At 39.4% G+C, this 22,379-nt stretch overlaps 2 protein-coding genes across 2 annotated transcripts in view; both read left to right on the top strand.

Annotated features, from left to right (window-relative positions):
- Window positions 1-22,098, top strand: part of cpa6 (carboxypeptidase A6) — a 63,597-nt gene extending 41,499 nt beyond the window's left edge. The window contains 5 exon segments of the mRNA NM_001126533.1: window positions 9,007-9,117; window positions 13,935-14,025; window positions 16,516-16,718; window positions 19,450-19,534; window positions 21,763-22,098. Of these exon segments, the coding sequence (NP_001120005.1) occupies window positions 9,007-9,117; window positions 13,935-14,025; window positions 16,516-16,718; window positions 19,450-19,534; window positions 21,763-21,950 (678 nt within the window). The 3' untranslated portion in view covers window positions 21,951-22,098.
- LOC116411673 (speedy protein 1-A-like) lies at window positions 163-1,249 on the top strand. The gene has a single exon (XM_031904442.1). The coding sequence runs from the start codon at window positions 380-382 to the stop codon at window positions 1,022-1,024; it is 645 nt and encodes a 214-aa protein (XP_031760302.1). The 5' UTR covers window positions 163-379; the 3' UTR covers window positions 1,025-1,249.
- Window positions 22,099-22,379: the final 281 nt, after the last annotated feature.

Here is a 22,379-nt window from a genome sequence, read left to right as displayed (position 1 = left end):
GTAGGAAACAATTTCAGACAAAGCTATGACTGATAAACAAGCAGCTCAGACACCGTTGACACCATGAAAAGGGGCCCAGTTGAGTTGTGATTATTATTATTATTATTATATTATTATTATTATATATAATTATTATTATTTCTTTACTCTGCCATGGTTCATGCCATGTTGCCAGCTGTGTCACTGCTAACATTGTGATGTCACAGCTATGCCCAGTACCCAGTTCTTATACATATGCACTACTGGGCATGACATCACTTACAGAGATTTCTCTTAGGAGGAGATCTTACGAGATCTTAGGAGGAGATCGGAGGTGTTTCCTAGAGGCTTACGAACTGTTTTTACTTAAATTATTTAAACACTTTTTTTGAAAAGAAAAATGACTGAGACAAAAGATAAACTAATAAATTCTAAATTTGATGAGATGTTGGAGGAAAATAATCCCCATGTAGAAGAGGCTGAAGCTGAGGCATATTTCCAGCTTCTTAGTGATAAAAAGATTATGTCTTTCCTTCAAAAGGACCGCTTTTACAAAATAGCAGACAAATACCTTCTTGCTATAGTGCTTATATATTTCAAGCGTGCGGGACTAAAGATTGATGAATTTACTCGGCAGAACTTTGTTGTGTCCCTGTACCTGGCACATGAGATTGAGGAAGATACAGATATCCCAAAGATGGCCATGCTTGCCTGGGTTTTAGGAAAGAACCTGAAAGAAAAGCGCAGAAATTTCATTAGGAAGTGGGACAGGTTCTTACAGCAGATGGACTACAGGGCAATCGTGTCCAAATCAGAGTGTGATGAGCTGATGGCCCAGCATAACCCATCTCATTGGGCCTGGCTCAGAGATAGATCAGAACATCATGAATCTACTGATGGATCAAGTGAGATTCCAAAAGAGGATAAAATTACATCTAGTCCAAGCAGCCAGTGTGCAGCCAGTGTAAAGCAGCTGGAAAGAAAGAGAAAAAGAACGGATGAGGAGACGGAGAACTCCCCAGCTGCCAAAATTCAAAAAACATAGAGCTAGATTGTAACACTCCTGCTATTGATATGTTCTATTATCTATTAATGTACTTCTTACCTATTTATTTCTTATTTAATAATAAAAATGTTGAGACTATATTGTCTCTTGATTGCAATGTTTTACATTGAGTTTTATTTTCAGTTCTGCAGAACCAGAACTAGGGGTAGGCAGTACAAGCAGCTGCCTAGGGCGCAATAGTCGAGGGGTGCACAAATGACTAAAGAGGGGTTGAATTGAATTCACAAGAACGTATACTGCTCGTGCGAATAGCAAGGGCATGGGGTGGGTTGTTAGAGAACAAATGTACATGTGGGAGGGTGGTTGTTGTGGGCAAGTTAACATTTGGTAGAAAGCAAGATCGGTTTGAGGGGATTGTGGCACCAGGCCAAGCAGTATAGCTAGAATGCAAATACTGCTTGGCCCTCATTGAAAATGTAAAATCCATACCACTCCATTAATTTGTATGCTGTTTTCCAATGCAAACTGCCTTGGATCTAGTTTCCCCACAGTATTGTTCTGAGAGTGCAGCAATTATTATTGACATATTTTAACTAGGGTTGCCACCCCAACCAACCTTCTAAAACTGTCATCTACCCCACCCCTGATATCATCCTCCCCCCACTGTCCTTGACTCCATCAACCCCACCATCATATATTAGCCTATCCGCTTTTTGGTCCTCTTTTCCTCTTCAACAACTTCTGGCTGCACTCAGAGGAGCCCATGCGATGCCCTTCAGGGGTGGGAGACCAGGGAGGGAGAGGTGTGTGAGGGAGCGGGTACCTCCCGGGGGCACGTTTGTCAGAAATGGTCCAGGACTAGATTGTGCCTTCCCTTACTGATTTAACTGTGATCCATCTGGCTGGTAAGTAAATTTGTCTTGGTTTCACAGTATCTGTTTAGATGTGCAGGCAGCAGTACAGTGGGGCTGCTTCTCAGTATTTGATTGCCCCCATGACTATATGCATCTGCCTTCCACCCCGTTTGCTGACATCCATGTTTAATTAACTGCTTCAGTGTCTTACTATCTCTTCCTCTCCCTATGCTAGCCTTACAGGCAGTCATTCCTCCTGTGGGCTCTGCTACTCAGTGCTGCTCCATTCTAGTTGCTCAGTCTACCTGTCTTTTTGTCTGGGCTTAATGGGATGCTCATTGTCCATTACTGCATTGACTTTACTAAGTCTAGGGTTAATCTATCCATCCATCCAGCCATTTCTACGGTGATCTTACTGGCATGTTGGGGGTATATAGAGTGTTCATTGCCCATTTGTTGTGATCTTATTGGCAAGTTTGGGTTGAATGCTAGTTATCTGTTTCTGCAGTGCACTTACAGGTGCAGTCCCATTAAGGGTATAAGTGGCTTGCATATTACATCCCAGGTGCATGAAAAATAAATGACCGTGTGCTTATGTTGTGTCCATATAAAAAGTAGAAAAAGTTATAAACAAGTCCAAGTAACAGTAAATATGGGTTGCCTCACAGCTTGAACCCCACTCTAAGGGGCACATTTACTAATCCACGAATCCGAATCACGAATGGGAAAAAATCGGATTGAAAACGAAAATATCGTATTGGCGATCCGAAATTCATGAAATTTTCGTACCGAACAATTGTAAACAGTGGTAAAACCTTTCCGATTTTTTCGTGCAAACGTCCGAAAAAGTCGTGCGGTGTACGAAAAAGTCGTGCGGCGTACAAAAAAGTCGTGCAGCGTACGAAAAAGTCGTCCGGACGCCCGAAAAAATCGGCGAAAATACGCTCGGAGCGTTCGCATGAACGCTCGAGCATTCGTGCCTTTGTAAATGTGCCCCTAAGGGTTATGGAAAATGATCAAAAACTGAATTGAATAGTGAGAACAATCCCAATCCAAAAATCCCAAGCAGCAGCGAATTAATTATTTTAAATAAAAGAATAACTTTTAATAGGACATATAAAGCCTTTTTTATTTTTGAATAATATATATAATATATATATATATATATATACATATAAAGCCTAACAAGTTTTGTGCCTTGGGGGCACTTACTCATATGCTAAAGGTCACATTGATACAATAGCGAACACATATGAACATGAGAGAATATCACAGATGAAGCACCAATGAAATGGTGTAAGTAATTAACCAATCCAGTGCTGACCCATGATCAAACTACAAATGACAATACACTTTCATGTGCTCGTATATACTACTGAGAGGTGGAGAAAAGGAGCACGATTATATTGAACAAATTTACACTTAATAAATAATAATAATAATAATAATAATAAAAGAATAGAGCAAACAGAAATATGTAAAAATATTTTTTATTTATTGTGGATATTCCTACTTTAGAATGAAGCACTGTGTTGTACTTACTATATTTGAAGCACTGGGCAAGGTTTATTCGAGATGTAAGACCAAAAAGGGGAAAAACAAAGTTACACAAAGAAGCAGGTTATATTTAGTGTCGGACTGGGACCTCAGGGACCCACCAGAAAACCTTAGACCATAGGCCCACTCTCCAAACTTCCCTCACCCAATCTCTTTATTTTATGGGCCCAATGTTTTCCTGGTATCCTGGTGGGCCAGTACGATACTGTTTATATCCCTGTGTATCCCTAGAGTTTGGCACATTGCTTACTCCTTCTCAAACCAGCCATTCAGGTACTTTCTACATCTCTACAAGGAGGAACTACCACACGAACTGCTACTGCTGTACTAGGGTCCAAAGATAGAGGCGTAGAAAGTTCAGAATAGGGAAGTTAAATGTATGCGTGATAGGGGTCTGAATATATTTTTGTACCAGGGTCTATCATGGTCTAGCTCCATCCCTTTCAGCTCCCAAGATCTCCTTTGATCAGTATGTTTCCATACCTCAATGAGCCATAAAAAATGTAAGCAATAATTTAAGAGACAATAATACTTTACCAAAATGTTCACCAACCATTACAAATTGATACTTTTTACTCTCCAGTTTGTCACTAGAAAGTTTCACCCAAATAGGGCAGGTATTTTTTTTTCTCTTATATTTTGAAACTCTGACTTCAGCCTTGCTGATTACTGCAGGTCAGAGATGGTGAGGAAATTAATACTACATGGAGTGAAAGGTTGGAATTGACTGGCCTTTAGATTAAGTTTCTCCTTGGGAGATGATATAGGAGCATCCAGAACAAAAGTAGCAGAATTAACCATGAAAACAAAAATATACAAAATAAACTGATTAATGGGTTACTAAATGTATACAGTTGCTAAGAGGGAGTTAACGGACACCAGCAGTTGAATGCAGAAATCTCAGCCCCCCTTGACAAATTACATTTGTGGTTAATTTTGTAAGTGATAAGTAGTTTGCAACTACTGCAGGAATCAAAACAACATATTAAACAAACATTAATTCACGGATACATTTTAGTTTACAAACAGGAGTAAAGAAAATAATAATTGAGCGCCCTAGCAAGTCATTATTAAGCACAAATCACATCTTGTAAACACCTTTTGTATCCAGTTCTTTCATTTCTTGTTGCTTGGGCTGGCTTGCATGGTTTACAGGGGCAAAAAGACCCTGAGCTTCCAGAGGTTCCCAGTAAGGCCCCGATTAATGAGCAATTTCAATATATCATTTTTTATGTATTTATTGAATTTTCTATTAACAGTCAAAAACAACAAATATAAGGAATAAACATTGCAAAAAGCAAGATACAAGTGATTTAGTAGTGACCATACATTAAGAATTAAAGTAGGATGAGCAGTACTATCTGGCAGGTTGCTTGTCAGTAATATGACCAATGTTACCACTAATATCCTAGGTCAGTGCTGTCCAACTGGCGGCCCGCGACCCCCCTCTGTGTGGCCCCCCCACCTGTCTGGCTGCTTTGATGGCTTACCTTTGAGTAAGCATTAAATGGTATCAGTACTGAGATTAACTGGCCCCCTGCATGGTTCTCACCTCAGATTCAGGCTGTAATCCCTCTGTATTGTTTAAAAATGTAATCCCCTGTGTTGTTCACACCTTTTAATACCTGCATTGTTCACCCCCTGCAGTGTTCACACCTCAGGCTCAGACTGTAATCACCCCCATTGATCACTTCTTCACACCTCAGACATAGGTACTGTAGGCAGAGTATGGCACATACAGCCAGCATAGGGCAGGTAGAGTAGGCACACACAGGCAGCATAGGTCAGGGAGGTTATGGCACACACAGAAAGGGTAGGGCAGGCAGAGTATGGCACACACAGGCAGGGTAGGGCAGGCAGAGTATGGCACACACAGGCAGGGTAGGGCAGTAGGAGTATGGCACACAGAGGCAGCATAGGGAAGGCAGAGTATGGCACACACAGGCAAAGTATGGCACACACAGGCAGCATAGGACAGGCAGAGTGCTGCCTGTATGTGCCATACTCTGCTTGCCCTATGCTGCTTGTGGGAGGTGAACCTGGCAGGGGTTTGTTGTGGGAGTTTGTTAGCAGTTGTAAATAGCCATTAAATGGTTCCTAAGGTGTGTAATTATGTACTTGGGGTTGTTCTGCTATCCACAGGGGAGGAGGAGGCATATGGAATTTAAGGGTATATCTTAATATGACATAATTCTTTCACATATGAATCATGGTTGATATCCCCACAGTAAGGACCAAGCATTTGGGATTTTGCTGTGCTACAACCATTGTGATAAAATAGGTGTGGTTTGAAGTGGGTGTGGTTTCAAAAAGGGGAGTGGTCCATTAGCCATTAGCGGCCCTCCACCATGTATGCTAGAGAAATTCCGGCCCTCGGCACCGTAGAAGTTGGACAGCACTGTCCTAGGTTACCTTTAAGATGTAGTCTTAATTTGTACGTTCAGTCATGATTTTCATTCTAAACTGTGTACAACATATGATTTATGCGGTGACTCCTGGGAGTTGATCTCCGGTCCCAGTGGATTCCATAAGATATTTGCTGTATGTATTGATCTGTTTCTAGTACCACTGCATTATTTAGTAGTAATTTCTGAGTCATACCAAGTAGTATGTCTGGAGGTATAAATTGTAAGATATTTGATATTTCAATATATCTTGGTAGAATTGATCAACTTTTTAATGTTTTGGGCCCCTAAATTGAATTTGCTGTCGGGCCCAGAAAGATATAGTGATGCCACAATTTACCCACATTTTTTCAGCAATTTTGAGCTCAGGGGCCTGTGAGCCATTCCAAAACCTTCAGCTTGCTTTTCTTTAAGTAGTTTGTGCTTCTGAGGTATGTTTAGCATTATTGTATTGTTGCTTTCACATTGGCATCAGAATTTGCTGATATTTAGTGGATTCTATTCTTCCCTCTACACATACAATGTTTCCTGTGCCACTGGCTGCAAGACAACTCCTAAGCCAGGGGTCTCAAACTCACGTCCCGCGGGCCATTTGCGGCCCTCGGTACAATATTTTGTGGCCCGCACCAACGGCGAATGAATGGATCACAATTTTTATTGCGATTCAAGGGATAATGCAAGGCACGGCGGGCGGGAGCTGCTGATTGCGGAAATGACGTTATGCCATCATAACAGTTATTATGGGAAGACGTAAGGAGCTAATTGTGCACACAGAACGTCTTCCCATAATAACTGTTATTATGGCATAACGTCATTTCCGCAATCAGCAGCTCCCGACTTTTTTTTGTGAAATCCCTTTTGCGGCCCAGCCTCATCCTGACTTTGCCTCCTGCGGCCCCCAGGTAAATTGAGTTTGAGCCCCCTGTCCTAAGCATTATGGATCCCCCATGTTAAACAGTTGGCAAGGGTTTTTTTATCAATTTGTTTTACTTCAAACAAACCTTTGGTGAATGCGACCAAACAGTTACATTTTTACTCCATCAGTGCCACAGTGTTAGTTCCCAGAAGGCCCCAAGCTTGGGCCTAGATGCAGTTTGCGTGCCTCAGACATTGATGTTTGTGATGAGTGTGCAGGTAAGGTTTCCTCCTGATGACTCTTCCATGCACATCATGTTTGTGCAAGTGATGCTGAAATGTGCAGCACCGCTCCTGTGTCAGCCAAACCTTCCTGCAGCTCCTTTGCAGTCGTATGAGAGTTTGCCTTTCTTGCCATCATACAGGCAGTTTGAAAGTTTTCTTGCTTTTCCTGATCTTGCCTTAACTTCCACAGTTCACCTAAACTGCCATTTTTTTTTACGACATTACAGTTAGTGGCAACTGCAAGCTGGAAGCCTTTTGCAATATTTTATTCCCTGCTTTGTAAGCATCATTTAGCTTCATGTCAGAATCTCACTCTCAAATGTAACTGTGCATAAACATTTCCAAATATGTTGCTTTTAACAAACCGATTCCTGCAGTAGTTGTGCATTTCTTTTCACTTACAAAATAAACTAAACATAAACATACAAGAGATGCACAAACAGTTAGCAACCAGGAAGTAGAATGCATTTTTAATCAAGCCACTAAATATATATCTATAAGTCTAACACTGGTTGGCATCTTTCATATAGAACTCATAACTTAGCAGTTGTGCAGGTAGTGTATATGTTTCTATACACTATATTATTTACATTGTCATATAGAGTATGGCAAACAAACCCAGGGCTTATATCTATGTATAAATATAAAACCAATGTGTAAATATAAATATATATATATATATATATTACAGGTATTGGATGCCAACTAAGATATAATTAATCCTTATTGGAGGCAAAACAATCCTATTGGGTTTATTAATTATTTACCGTATATACTCGAGTATAAGCCGAGGTACCTAATTTTACCTAAGAAAACTGGAAAAACTTATCGACTCGAGTATAAGCCTAGGGTGAGAGATGCAGCCGCTACTGCTAAGTTTCAATAATCAAACAAATAACAGATAAATAAATAGATAACTTTAGGGAAAGAAAAATGCTACAGCAGCAGACAAAAGCAAGTTTAGGAACGCTAAGGAAGCTGCCATACTAATTATCAATTACTTGGACTCCAGTGTACAAGTCCCACCACAGTACTACAATAGTAGTTACAAGGGCAAAATAATTCTTGATGCTGGACTTAATACAAATTTAATTTTTGAAAATAACAAGTTATTGTACCAATTACTTACTCTGGCTCATTGTGCAGATGGATGTGCAGATGTAACGCGCTCGTTGCGCGCACCCACCCCCCCTCCTCCTTAAATTGTCAAATAAGAATTTCATTTTAAAAAGAATGATTTTTCTTTTTTTATTGTGCCCTTGTTGATTAAAAAATACTTCTATTTTGCTTTTACCCAAAGATTTTACCCATTGGACCCTATATTACAAACAAACACACAGTTTGGTTTTCACAAACTGGCAGAGTTGTTTACACTACCTAGTTACCAAGGCATTTACACTACCTAGTTACCAGGCATTTCCTGGGACACATCTCGCTGACCGACAGCGTATGTGCAGAAGGTATTGTTTATTTAAACTTACTTGCCCTCCTAGCAAATCAGTACCGGAAGATATAATGGGCATAGTGCAACCAAAAGAAAAGTTGTACGAGCGATGAACCAGCATCCGCGCGTGGTCAAACTTACGCGCCTGCACTGGCGCTCAGACATGCGCCCCGTCCACGTGGGGGGGCAGGGTGCGAGCACCTTACAGCGCACCGGCAGGACGGACACAAGTGGAGGTAGGTAGGTAGGGGGAGGTATACTCGAGTATAAGCCGAGGGTTGCTTTTTGAGCACATTTTTTGTGCTGAAAAACTCGGCTTATACTCGAGTATATACGGTAAATGATTTTTAGCAGACTTATATTGTGGAGATCCAAATTATGGAAAGATCCCTTATCTGGAAAACCCGCCATTCTGGATAACAGGTCCCATACCTGTATATATATATATATATATATATAAATATCTATCTGTGTTTAGTAAATACTTTTAATAAATGAATACATTACAAACTACAGAGTGCTAAGCAGCACGTTAGGCCACCAGTAAAGCAATGTTTTAGGCTGATAAGCAGATTATTCAGCTTATAATTAATGAATTATAATTAAGTCTTTAATTTTCAGGCAATTAATACATACAACACTGACCCTGCTATGAAAAAAATCCTCAATCTCCTTTACATTTATGTAATGCCTGTGTTCAACGTGGATGGATATCATTTCAGCTGGAATACTGTAAGTAATTTGCTTGATTTACAAATTATATTTATTTTTTCATTATAGTATTTTTGTATTTGAGGAGCTACATATTAATTATTAATATTCCCAACCCAGTGGCCAGGAATGTGGGGGTCCAATACATAATTCTCCCAATCTACCTAGAACATCTCTGACAAAGGCATAAGGGAAAGGAAACACTAGTAATTACCAATATCTATCACTACTGGGCACTCTACACTGGGCACAGGGAAGGGGACCAATTCTCAGGTCACTTGTTTTGGGTCCCTCCAGACCCCAGAAAATTACATTTTATTTTTCGCTAAACAGGGGTTAAGCGGATTATAGATCCATACTGAATTTTAAAATTAATCAACTGGAATTAATTGCAAAGTGGGCAATTTCTTTGTCTTTTATTAGCAAACCTATTTCCTTCCCCCCTTTTTGACATGACCTCATGGGTTTTTGATAAGGTGCATAAACACTCCCTGAACTTCCAGAAATAAATATACATTTTTTTACACAGACATTCTACCTCCACATATTGAAAGGAAATCATGACAGTGCTTGTGAAATCATGGTCTGCGCTTGCTGGGACCAGTCCTTACCCCTTTTATACCCACAGAAGGATTCAACCCCTCCCTCTATTGTAAAATGATGGATTCGGGAGGTTGAATTCCCTCTTCTTTTCAGAAACTATGTACACTACCAGCTATGAAAAACCAGAGTGACTTTACAATGGAATAAGGTGGGGGATGTGTTGCTTTACACTGTGAGCTTAAGGGGATTGGAAAATGGTTCTCATGAATAATATGGGTTCCTTTCAACCTGTGGAATCAGGTATGTCTGTGTAAATAAAATATATATTTATTTATTTCTGGCAGTGACAAGCTAAATGAGCTCATGTCACAAAGGGGCATATTTTCTTTTTAATATTAGTTCCAATTCTTTTAGTTTTGCTGCAGTTAAAGGACAACTATACCCCCAGAATGAATACTTCAGTAAATATTGCCTTTTTACATTCTTGATCCACCATTTTGCTATGGGGTCTGTGCCCCCTTTAGAGATCACATGACCAGAAATAATGCAGCTCTGTGCGGCTGATGGGGCCTAGCATGTATGTGTGCCTTGGGTTGTTTGTGTGCACTGTGAATCCTATCATCCCAGGAGGCGGCCCTTAATTCTTAAAATGGCAATTTTCTATTTAGGATTACACAATAGCACATACTACTAAAAAAGTATATTTTTGTTAAAATGGCTTATTTAGATGAAGCAGGGTTTAAGCTCATTTATGCAATATATTTTTATAAAGACCTACATTGTATGGGGGTATAATTTTCCTTTAATGGTTGCTTTGAATTCTGTATAGCACAAATAGTTGCATTTTCTTAGCAGGGTTATTTTCACCAAATTTCTTAAATGTGAACTGTTGCTGATATAAATGGTTGATATAAATTGACTGAAATTGTTGCTCAATCTTTTGCTTTTTTCATGTAAAAAACTAAAATCATCTCTGAATGGGGAAATAATATTGAGAAAACACCAAATGTATTTGAGCAGGGAAAGACATTGTACTGGATAGGCATATTATTTAAATATCAAATTGGAAAAAACTTGAAACTCACTAAACTCAATTGTGCTTATTTATGTAAAAAAAAACACTCAGAAACCATTCCAGAAAACTCTGGAATGCAGCAAATTTACACTCTACTCATTATCATCATTGAGTCTATCAACTTTAAAAAAAAATATGAAAAACTGAAACAAAAATCAATACCTGCCCCAGTTGACTTCGACATGAACTTATACATGCCATTTGTTTAACATTTGGGTTTACAAAATCCGGTCGGATCGGGGACCGCATCGGCTCGTTGATGCGGTCCCCGAACCGACTGCCCCATAAGCTCAAATGTAATTATTATTATAATATTATTATTTTTTTTTAAGTCCCTTGCTACCCGATATCGCCCACCCGTAGGTGGGGATATCGGGTGAAGATCCGCTCGCTTGGCGACATCGCCAAGCGAGTGGATCTTATAGTGTATAGGCACCTTTAGTAAATCAATCCCTTAATACCAAAAAACCTTAAGAAATAAAGTGGTTTGGAGTTGTAGGAACTTCAAGTTGTGAAGCTTGCATTTGGCAGCGGGGAACCTCAGGTTACCAGGGGTGGCAAAAACTATAACTTTAAGAGATGAAATTTCATTTTTTAAACCAGAAAATTGGTTTGTCTAGTAAAGTGAGTGCAATAACCCTCTCTGCACTAGTAATCCTGCCCCATTCCCATCCCTGTTGGAGCACAAAAAAGGTAAGTATAGGGGGCAGTATCGGGAATGCCACTTCTGGGTGGTGTGGGGGGAAGAATCATCCATAAAGGGGCACAGGTTCTGCAAGGGCACTGGGGTCCCAGGCTGTGAAAAATGTTTTCTGTATCCAGCCTGCACCATCATTTGACACACTTGATGTAGGTACCCTGACTCTATTGACCTTAAATTAAATATTTATATTCCACTACAGCAACACTAGTGTGCCGCGAGATGTTGCCTGGTGTGCCGTAGGCAGGGCACCAGTGTACTAGGGGGGCACTGCTCTTGGCACCAATGTACTAGGGGGGCACTGCTGCTGGGCACCAATGTACTAGGGGGGCACTGCTGCTGGGCACCAGTGTACTAGGGGGGCACTGCTCTTGGCACCAATGTACTGGGGGGACACTGCTGCTGGGCACCAATGTACTAGGGGGGCACTGCTGCTGGGCACAGAGTTAAATTTTTTAACATTTTCTAATGGTGGTGTGCCTCGTGATTTTTTTTCATGAAACAAGTGTGCCTTTGCCCAAAAAAGGTTGAAAAACACTGCACTACAGGTTCATCTAACCTACATTCACAATTACATTTCTCTTACGGTAATTACTTCCCTAGACCACACTATATATTCTTCCCATAAGTGTTTTCTCAACAATTCTTTTCACCTCAAAGTTAATTGAATGTGAATGGTGCTGTCTGCCTTTAATCACCCTGTGCTGCTACTGAGAAAATACATTGCGTGTTTTCTTCTGAAGCCATTTTTATCAATTAATGACTGCAATGTTGCATATGTATTGTGTGCAACTAAATAATCTCCCATTAATTTAATTGGCATTGACATAATAGCAAGTACAAGCACCTGGAGCAAAAGCCTCCATGTCTCATTAATTCTAAAACCTGCTAAACTGACAGATTTGAGTATATTATATAACTCTATTATTATTCATGTGCTTTGCAATGCTAATAGAGGAAACTACGGGGGGTGTAGGGGCTCCATACACAAATGGACCCTGGGACATGAAAGGGCACAGTGGAAAAAAAAAATTAGATTGTTAAACACAGAAGAGAAAAGAAAGATATGGGTACGTGGGGGATGAGATTAGAAAAACTGTAGACTGTTGGGGGCAAGGAGGTTGAGAAGCAGCAAGAATGGACCCAGGCCCAAATCTGGCACAATTAACCACGGGCCTCTAATTATACAACTGAGTAAAAATTATTCACTTTTATAAAGATGAAGTACATTTAAAGGAAAACTATACCTCCAAACAATGTAGGTCTCTAAAAAAATAAATTGCATAAAACAGCTCATATATAAAAACCTGCATCATCTAAATAAAACATTTTCATAAATATATACTTTGTTAGTAGTATGTGCTATTGGGTAATTGTAAATAGAAAACTGCTATTTTAAAAATTAGGGGCGTCTCCTGGGATTGTACAATTCACAGTGAAAACAAACCAAGGTCATGTTAGGTCATATGAGTCAATTAATGTAAAAAAACCTCTGTCTTTTACTCCCACACTGCTTCCTGTTACAGTAAGAGCTGCATTATTTCCTGTCAGGTGATCTCTGAGTACACAGCCCATCACAAAATGGTGGCTCAAGGAGGGAAAATATGTAAAAGGGCAATATTTACTGATATATACATATTCCTGTTTGGTATGATTCTTTAATAGACCACTTAATATGATATAAACTGTCTGTTGATTAAGTATTCATTTTAATGGTATAGTTTTCCTTTAAAGTAACCTTGTTAATCTGACATCAGTGGTAGGGGTAATAAGGGATAGGGTAATACATTGCAAATCACTATAGTATAAGTTTGTGCCAGCATGGTTTTATGCGTAAAAGATTGAGGAATATTAGCCTGGAATATATTTGTACCTGAATAGAGAACTGGCTGAAGGATAGATTACAAAGAGTGGTGGTAAATGGAACATTTTCTAATTGGGCCAGTGTGGTTAGTGGATTACCGCAGGGGTCAGTCCTTGGTCCTTTGCTTTTTAACTTGTTTATTAATGACCTGGAGGTGGGCATGAAAAGTACTTTTTCTGTTTTTGCTGATGACACTAAATTGTACAAAACTATAAGTTCCATGCAGGATGCTGCCACTTTGCAGAGCCATTTGAAAGTTTGGAAAACTGGGCAGTAAAATGGAAAATGAGATTCAATGTGGACAGAGTTATGCAGTTTGGTAGAAATAATATAAGTGCAAGTTATACACTAAATGGTAGTTTGTTGGGGGGATCCTTAATTGGGAAGGAAGGATCTGGGTTTTTGTAGATAATAAGTTGTCTAATTCCAGGCAGTGTCATTCTGTGGCTACTAAAGCAAATAAAGTGCTGTCTTGTATAATTTTATTTATAAAGCCGCAACGCTGTACAGTAGATACATTAATACATATCATAACAGGGTTGAATGGATTAGATTACAGCCCCCTTCCTCAGATTCTGTTAATGCCTGTGAATGAATAGTATCTATTTTCAACCCTATGTAACTATGTATTGTTATACATTTTGTCTTCTAACTAGGATCGCTTTTGGAGGAAAACTAGGTCTAAAAATACAAGATATCAGTGCTATGGGGTTGATGCTAATCGAAACTGGAAGGTGCACTGGAGCGGTAAGTGCAAGAAGTATGATAGACTTAAGGGGACACAACATAAAAGCCCCCTAAAGTCACTAGGAATAAACTCAGGCCAAAAATTGGCCCCTATTCTTTCCCTGTGCCTGCACAGGGTCATTGGATTGGTCTGGCAACAGTGTATTTTGGTGCAAAAATCTCTCGGGACATAGCTTGGTGGTTTAGCCTTACACCACCAAAGGCACCTCTGCGAGACTAATAACTACCAGCTGCTTGTATCCACGAGTAACTAAAAGGTTGTTAATGAGGGAAAGTAAATTGCCTAGAAGGGGATTAGGTAGACCCCTTGTCCTTACCCCATACCCATTGGTATAGTGAGAAAGACTGAAGGAAATTGTAATTTTCTTAAAGCCCTTCAAATAAATGGTAGGCTCAACCAATGTCCGCATTGTCCCGGGCAGCAAGCACTTCCTGAGAGAAAAAGAGAATCAAATTGCTCACACCATTGGATATGCCTCAACTACTATATTGGCAAGAAATTCTTATAAGACGTATGTGAAACTTCAGCCAGAGAAACATAAGCTTACAGACCAAGCCCATAAGATACTTAATGCAATCTTCTAGAGAATTCTGTTTCATAAAAATTGTTATTGCAAGTCTGTGGACAAAATCAAAATCTGCAATGCTAAATGAACAGTTAAACAGCAATTAGGTTAAATGAGAGAAAATTGTTTGATTCTTTTTAATATGGGGCACAGCATGTACCATTTTCCAGTGTAGGGGTACTGATTTTCTACTGGCTCAAAGGATGGCAAGAAGCTAAATGAGTGCACCCAACCCACAGAAAAGCAGCTCAGGCAAAATACTGATAGTATCTATAGAAAATATAGTGGATTCTTATTTAATTGCAGCTTTTTTTTATTGCCCTCTTCCTGTAATTAATATTATTCAACCTTGAGAATCTCTGGTATCTCTTATTCTGTGGCAGTTAAAGGGATTCTGTCATGATTTTTATTTCTAAATTACAATATTTACATAGGAAATAATTCACTCTACCATTTAAAATTTTATTATTCAACCAACAAATGTATTTTTTTAGTCGTAACATTGGTGTGTAGACAGCCATTCTGATTCTGAAAGGAAAGAGCCAGCAAACACACAGCAGAACTGTTTTCAGATAACCTGATATCTCATATCTACCACTAAGTGGGGCAAAGGAGCAATTTTAGCAATACAGGTATGGGGTAGCTGCTTGCTACCTTGCTGTTGTTCTGCTGATTGGCTGCTGGGGGGAGGGGGGTGACCACTTCAATTTGCAGCACAGCAATAAAGAGAGACTGAAGTTTCTCAGAGCAGATTGAGTGTCTATCCTCCATGTCATGAAAAACTTGTTTTCCCTTGACAGAATCCCTTTAAAGAAATGCATATAGGACAGATTGCAGGGTTTGCGGGGTCAGTAGCTGCACAGTTATCCAGGGTACGTTAAACTAATTAAATTAGAATATATCCTACCCATGACAACTATCTGCTCTTATGAAATGTTTATTACTGCTGTGGCTTGAGCCTGTTTCTGATAATGCCTCCAAATTAACTACATGCAGATAAAAAGGCAGTTACAGTAGGGGGCTTTGAAACTATCTTAAAAATGAGTTTGTATGTCTGATGAAGGGTCCTGGGTCCTCCAAAAGTTTGCAATTTATACTTAGTCAAAAAAAGGTATCACCTAACCTTACATTTTCTGCATATTGTCCACACTGGTAATGGTGATGATTCCTGTCAACTACTGGTAAAGCCCATACAGGTTATTCTCATTGCCCTGCATGAGTGTATACCACCAAAAAAGGTGCCAACAGCTTTCTTGCTGCCAACTTGCAGGAATGACATAGCATAGAGGGAATTGAAGCGAGGGCTGCATCACTGAACTGATGCAGTCCCCAATCCGTTGGGAGAATCAAACCTGCCTGATCGACACCTGGACAATTTTTGGCCAGATAATGGTCGAGAAGGCCCATCAGGGGTCCCCATACATGGGCAGATAAACTGCTGAATCAGTCTAAAGAACTTGAATCAAAAGCTGCCCATGTTTGGCCACTTTAAATGTTTGCCATGCCCCCCCCCAATCCACCTGGCTATGCCCTTCAAACCCAAAACATGCACATGATTTACACAAATCTGACCTTCTCCCACACAAACCCAACACTTCCCCTGTTAGCAGCCTTGCTTAAAATACACACATTTGTCATACAAGTGACATTATTCATTACTCATGCCATCACTAAACACCAGGATATATTTCAAGATTTTCTGTTTGTTATTTGTTACCCTACTTATATTGATCTGGAATAGTAAGGAATCTCTGTGCTTAACATTAGCTCTTGTGAGCAGGGCCCTCGTGCCTTACTTTTATTCTGTAACCCTTGTTTGTTACATTGTTCTAAGACCCCTGTTTGCATAAATGAGTGCTGTGTAACTCGGTGTCATTGCATTCTGCTAGTAAATTGATTGAGCAACTGTTTTCTGAATTTCCAGATGAAGGAGCTTCCTTGAACCCATGTGACAACACCTACTGTGGCCCCTTCCCTGAGTCGGAGCCAGAGGTTAAGGCTGTTGCTCAGTTCCTTTACAAACAAAGAAAACATGTTCGGGCTTATATGTCTTTCCATGCTTATGCCCAGATGCTGCTTTATCCTTACTCCTATCAGTATGGTGCTATTCCAAATTTTGGCTGTGTGGTAAGTAACAGTCCCGTGATAGTTTACTGAAGCATTTCCAATGTTCAAGCCTGTGTTACTGATTCACATTTAATTTTTCGCATTATTACAGATATGTCTGATTTCATTGTGTCCCTTGATTATGTTAGTGAGGTTTCCCAAGGTTGCGCTTATAAAATTTCTATTACAGAGCTGCACTAACAGCATAATTAATGACAGGCTGCCTGTGGAAAGTGTAATATTAATCAGACATTCACGCTTTACAGAATGTAAGAGAACTGCTACTTGTGCTTGGCTTTTACAATTGAAATAAAAGCAGCTCATTTGTTATTATTATTGGCCCTGAGTATTGCTTGCTGGGAACATGATTGCATATTTTGTTTTGTTTCTCTCATTGCTGCTGAAAATGAGTTTCCCACTAAACATGGCCAAGATTTGCTCATTTAGCAAGGTTGTTAATTTGATCCTAGGGCAAAACGATTGACTTACAATGATAGGGATAGGAGTGAGGATTGCATTGATGAGCTGATGTGGTCTTTGATCAGACAGGAAAATCAAGCCTGTCCAATCGACACCTGGCTAATTTTCGGCCAGATATCGGTTAGGGAGGCCCATCGTAGGGCCCCATGTATGGGTAGATAGACTGCTGAATCAGTTCGAAGGACCCAAATCGGCAGCTTAAATCTGCCTGAGTATTCCCACCTTAACAATATCAGCTAACAAAGGCACACAGTCACAAAAAACAGATGAGCTTGAAATTCTACATATATATTTCAGCACAGGTCAAACCAAAATTATAAGTGGCAAAACAAACCACTTGCTTCCTAAGTGTGCCTTAAATCATCACTGCATTGTCTCCTGAATCACTGCATGTCCCAATTGTCCTTATTTCTGTAGGACAGTTCCGAATCACAGAACTCAAAAGTTTACCAGAAACTTTACTGTAGGTGTGTCTAGACCAAACTGGGTGAGGCCTGGGCATGACTTAAATATTGCCTTAATTTGACGTTGTTTCTGAGCAGTTTCAGCTTGCCTGCATTAGAATATACATAGGTAGAGCACTGCCTTTGTTTTGCTATGGAAAATGGTGGCAGGTGATTAGTGGTCACAGTGATCACAAAACATAATATTATTGACTCCAAAGCTTAACCTTTGTTTTGGTTGAGCAGACCCCCCAGGCACTTAAAAGGAAAGTATACACCCATTTCCAATATTGGCTGAATGAATGAGGCTTGAGCTAAGAATACTTTTTGCCCATTGTTTTAATTAAGAAATATCTATTGTTTCTGCTATTCTGCCACTAAAGAATATAAAGGCAGTTTCTGTCACTTCTGGTCCCAAATAACCTAAAACGATCTGCTAAAACTAATTACCAGTCCCCAAAGTAGCCCCTGATAATGAGCTGCTCAATGGCTGCTGCTTAGAGAAGTGAGAAGTTTGGGGGATGGGGTGTTCAGTGAACATAGCCCAACTTTCAAATTTGTGCTTTATAATAGCAAAAATAGAAAAATATGGAACATGTGTAAAGGTTGGGAACATCTCCCTCAACCAAACCCCATTATTTGTACTGCATATATCCCCACTGTTTGCCAGCAACATCACATTTTCTAAAACCAATAGCAGCTTTCACCAGGCAGCCATTTTCCCTCTTGACACATAAACATGTTGCTCCAGCAGAGTGTACAGAGTTTCTATGGAAGCTAGCAGTGCCATCTATTCATTGGCTGCTAGACTGGAAAGGGGGGGGGGGGTGTAACCTGAGTTGGGAAGAACTGAGCATGCTCAGTAGCTAACAGACAAAGTAAATTCCTAAGGGAGGTGGCCGAGTGGGTTAGAGGAGGAGAAGAAGGAGTCCTAAGCGAGTCCTAAGTGATTATGGGGATGTTGCAGCCTTACTACCTTTAAACAACCAGAGCGGTAGGTAATTAAATATTTCAAAGTGGCTGTTCAGTGATTACATTTTTTTGTTGGGGGTTTACATGCCCTTTAATATCTGAGGGAACATTGTTAAAAGCATTATAAGCAAATGCAGTAATGACAGTTTTTTTTTCAAAACTATTTCACTTCAAGACTGAGAACTGCATGATTTGTATTCAAAGGCGAGGTGCTTGGAATGGCACAGATTACTAAGCATTTTTTGGCCAGCTGCTGTGCTTCAGATGATGTGCCATTAATAAAGGTCCAACACAAGTAAGAGGGGGTTACACCAATCAGCTTTTACATGCCCAGGCACATCCCCATTTAATTAACCAGTTTTGGAAGCTGGTTCTGGTTATTGGAGGGTAAGTTTTAACTCTGAACCAGCAATTAAATTGGTTTGTTGACTACATTCCTTTGTAATGGTATTCTGGCAGGTCAATAGTAAAAGAATGATGTCATTGTAACGTTCTGGAACTGTGGATATCAGACTATTTTACAGATGTATATGCTATTATAAATAGAGGATACTGTAAGTACACCGCACACTGCTTTTCTGCTATTTTACAATATTTTTTCTTAAGCTTTATCTTCTGTGTCGAGTAGTTGTCCTTATTAATGCATAGAATTAAAGGGCACATTCCTGTGATAGTGCTGAGAATAAATAAGTGTATTATAGTATTTGCTGAAAATCTTTTGCAGTAAGACTTGCAGTTATTATTATTAATAAACTTCTAAATATGGTGAAGCATGGTGGATTTTCTATGGCATTAGGTGAGAGATTCTGGACTTAATATTGTTGCTATAATAATTTATTGTTTACCCTTTTATACAGGAATCAGCTGCACATAATGCTGTTCTGGCGATACGCTCTGCTTACGGCATCAGGTATAGACATGGCCCAGCATCCTCCACATTATGTAAGTTGAATTGTAAAAATACAATCACAAACTAAGGTATGCCACAAAGTATGCTGTAAATGATAATCTCTGAGAAGCACAGTGTGAATGTTTTGGAGTTTTATAAATATTATTGATAATAATAATAATAGTGTACTAGTAGATAAAATAATAAGAAGCGGTGATATCTAAACTAAACTAGAAATACTGCCTCTAATCAGCAGAATGGGGGCCAGATGCCTTTTTCCTATTTTATAATTAAAGGTACAAACATAGCACTTCAAATCCAAAATATAATTTTTTTCTTAGTTTCTGGCAGAACATAATGAAGATTTAAGGAAACTTAGGCTCCTCAAAAAAAAGACCTCCTCAAACAAAAATGTCACCTTCACCCCTGATGTTATTCATATCCTGTTAAATGGTCTGTTCATTTCCTCACCTCTACCCATAAAACAATAATGTTCCTCTAAACCTGATAAGCTACGTTTTGCACTAAATATGTCACTAATTAGCCAAATGTGCTGTCTAAACGTACAGCTAATCTTTGGGAGGCATCACTTGACATTCTCTAGGGAGCAGAGCAATTATTCGGTGGGATCGTTGTGATATCAATGTCTCGGCCCTTCCCATACTATACACTTTTCATTGTTTATACACATGCAGTATCAGTTTTTTTCTCAATAAACTTTATTCCACAGTATACATGCACAGTAATTTTTTAACAACCTTACTGGAAGCTCTCAGTGTTACGCAGAGTTTCAACGTGCTGATACAGTCCAGTGTAAAAAGGGGTCGGCCATAGAAAATATACTAATGTCACAAGAAATTATCTCTAAAAGATAGAGGTACTTTTACATATATATATGCAAAATATATGTACATAAATATGTAATGTTTATACATATACAGTGCATATCTATTTTAAAGTGCCCTAATCTGCTCTGGTAACTGCATGTGCAGGTGAACAAACCCTTTAAACAGGAGGGATGAGAGAGGACATCTCTGCCCAGTGCCTCTAGTTGGGTCATTATTGAAATGATATAATTTACCTTCACCCTTTCTACAGGTGTCTATTAAAGAAGCTTAACCTAGCCCACAAAGTTTTCCCCAGGTCTAAATGTGTGGACCTTCCAAAGATAAACCAGTCAGCGGCTGTAGCTGTATCTAAAAACACTAAAATACGTAGTAATAATAATAATACATGTATGTGATCAGTTTTCCAAAAACCAGAAAGCTCCGAATTACGGCAAGACTGTCTCCCATAGACTCAATCTTAATCAAATAATTTATATTTGTAAAAATAACTCTCCTTTTTCTCTGTAATAATAAAACAGTACCTTGTACTTGATCCCAACTAAGATATAATTATTCCTTATTGGAGGCAAAACAATCCTATTGGGTTTATTTAATGTTAAAATGATTTTTTAGCAGACTTAAGGTATGGAGATCCCCTTATGTTGAAAAATCCACCATTTTGAATCCTGAATCTTTCATGAATGATTTGGATGAATCCCAAACCCTCATTTCCAAATGCTAATTAGGGTATGGAAGGACAAAAAATGTCCTTGTTTATGTGAGCAAAAGTCATGTAAGTTTAAAGGTCTGGATTTGGTTTAGTCAGGCACTTGGATTCAACCAAATCTGAATTCTGCTGAAAAAGGCTTGGACTTGGACAAATTAGGACTTGGGGGAATTCTGAACTAAGTCCGAGATGTTGTGCATCCCTAAATACTACCAAAAATCCTTAATTCACAGGAAAGGTCCTGGATAACAGGGAGTACCATTTTTTTAAAAAAATTCCAGTATCCCTTTAACACTGCCATGCTGGCTAGGGGCACTGTTATACTCTCTTCTGTGACAATGTTTTCTGAGTACAGACATCCCAGAAAGTGCCTAGCTGTCACTGTAGGGGGTAGCACCCTTGCTGATAAGCTCAACAAATATTGCAACTTGCGACAAACAGTTAACTTTTCTGAAATATGCAGCATACATCTCTTGCAGTATTGGTTTAGTACACATTCATTACCATGACATACTAATAGGTTGCTATACAAGGCCTGGTTCAAATGTATTTCTTGCACTCACGGTGGTGCTCTATGCACCCGAAAGCCCCTTCAAATTGAAAGTCCACTACATTGCAAAAAAGGCGGGCCAGACTAAGCCCTGCATGTTTTATTCGCTAAATGCCAGGAAAACCACATATTTTATTACGTTCCCCAGTGAATGTTCTTTCCTATTTTGTATTTCAGATCTGACCTCAGGCAGTTCCATGGACTGGGCCTACAATAATGGCATTCCATATTCGTATGCCTTTGAGCTTCGTGACACTGGATATTATGGATTTCTATTACCAGAGGGTCTCATTAAACCAACCTGTGTTGAAACCATGTTAGCGGTTAAAAATATCACAATGCACGCTCTCAAGAAGTGTCGCTAAGGGACCATGGAAAATCACCTCAAAATACTGATTCCATTTATTTTCCTGTGATTTGAACAGTCTCTGTGCACAGGTGTACCAAGCATCACTGTAGATTCTGTATAGTTTGGATGGGTAAATTGCATTAAAAATCAACAGCGCCTCGTGACAACAATATATTACTTGATTCAATGTTTATGTGTGTCTGGGAAAATATTTTAACCCACATATATATATATATATGAACAATGTGACCACATACCATACCCTATGAAGGGATGTTGATACATGGCCCTCATGGTTACTCCTATCTGTGTGCAAATTGTCCAGATATATACAGAGCTGATGGATGATGAGTGGGGCTTATCAAATGGCTATACTTAGATAGGGGTAGCAGCCAAGCTGGCCTCCCACCACCCCCCCGCACACATGCACATGAGGGGGGGTGGG

This window comes from Xenopus tropicalis, chromosome 6, assembly GCF_000004195.4.
Source record: "Xenopus tropicalis strain Nigerian chromosome 6, UCB_Xtro_10.0, whole genome shotgun sequence".
NCBI classification, from domain to species: Eukaryota; Metazoa; Chordata; class Amphibia; order Anura; family Pipidae; genus Xenopus; species Xenopus tropicalis.
This window is presented reverse-complemented; position numbering and strand designations above follow the sequence as displayed.

Bases quoted from the DNA above. Each gene is read 5' to 3' on its own strand.
- LOC116411673 (XM_031904442.1), top strand. From the start codon at position 380: ATGACTGAGACAAAAGATAAACTAATAAATTCTAAATTTGATGAGATG.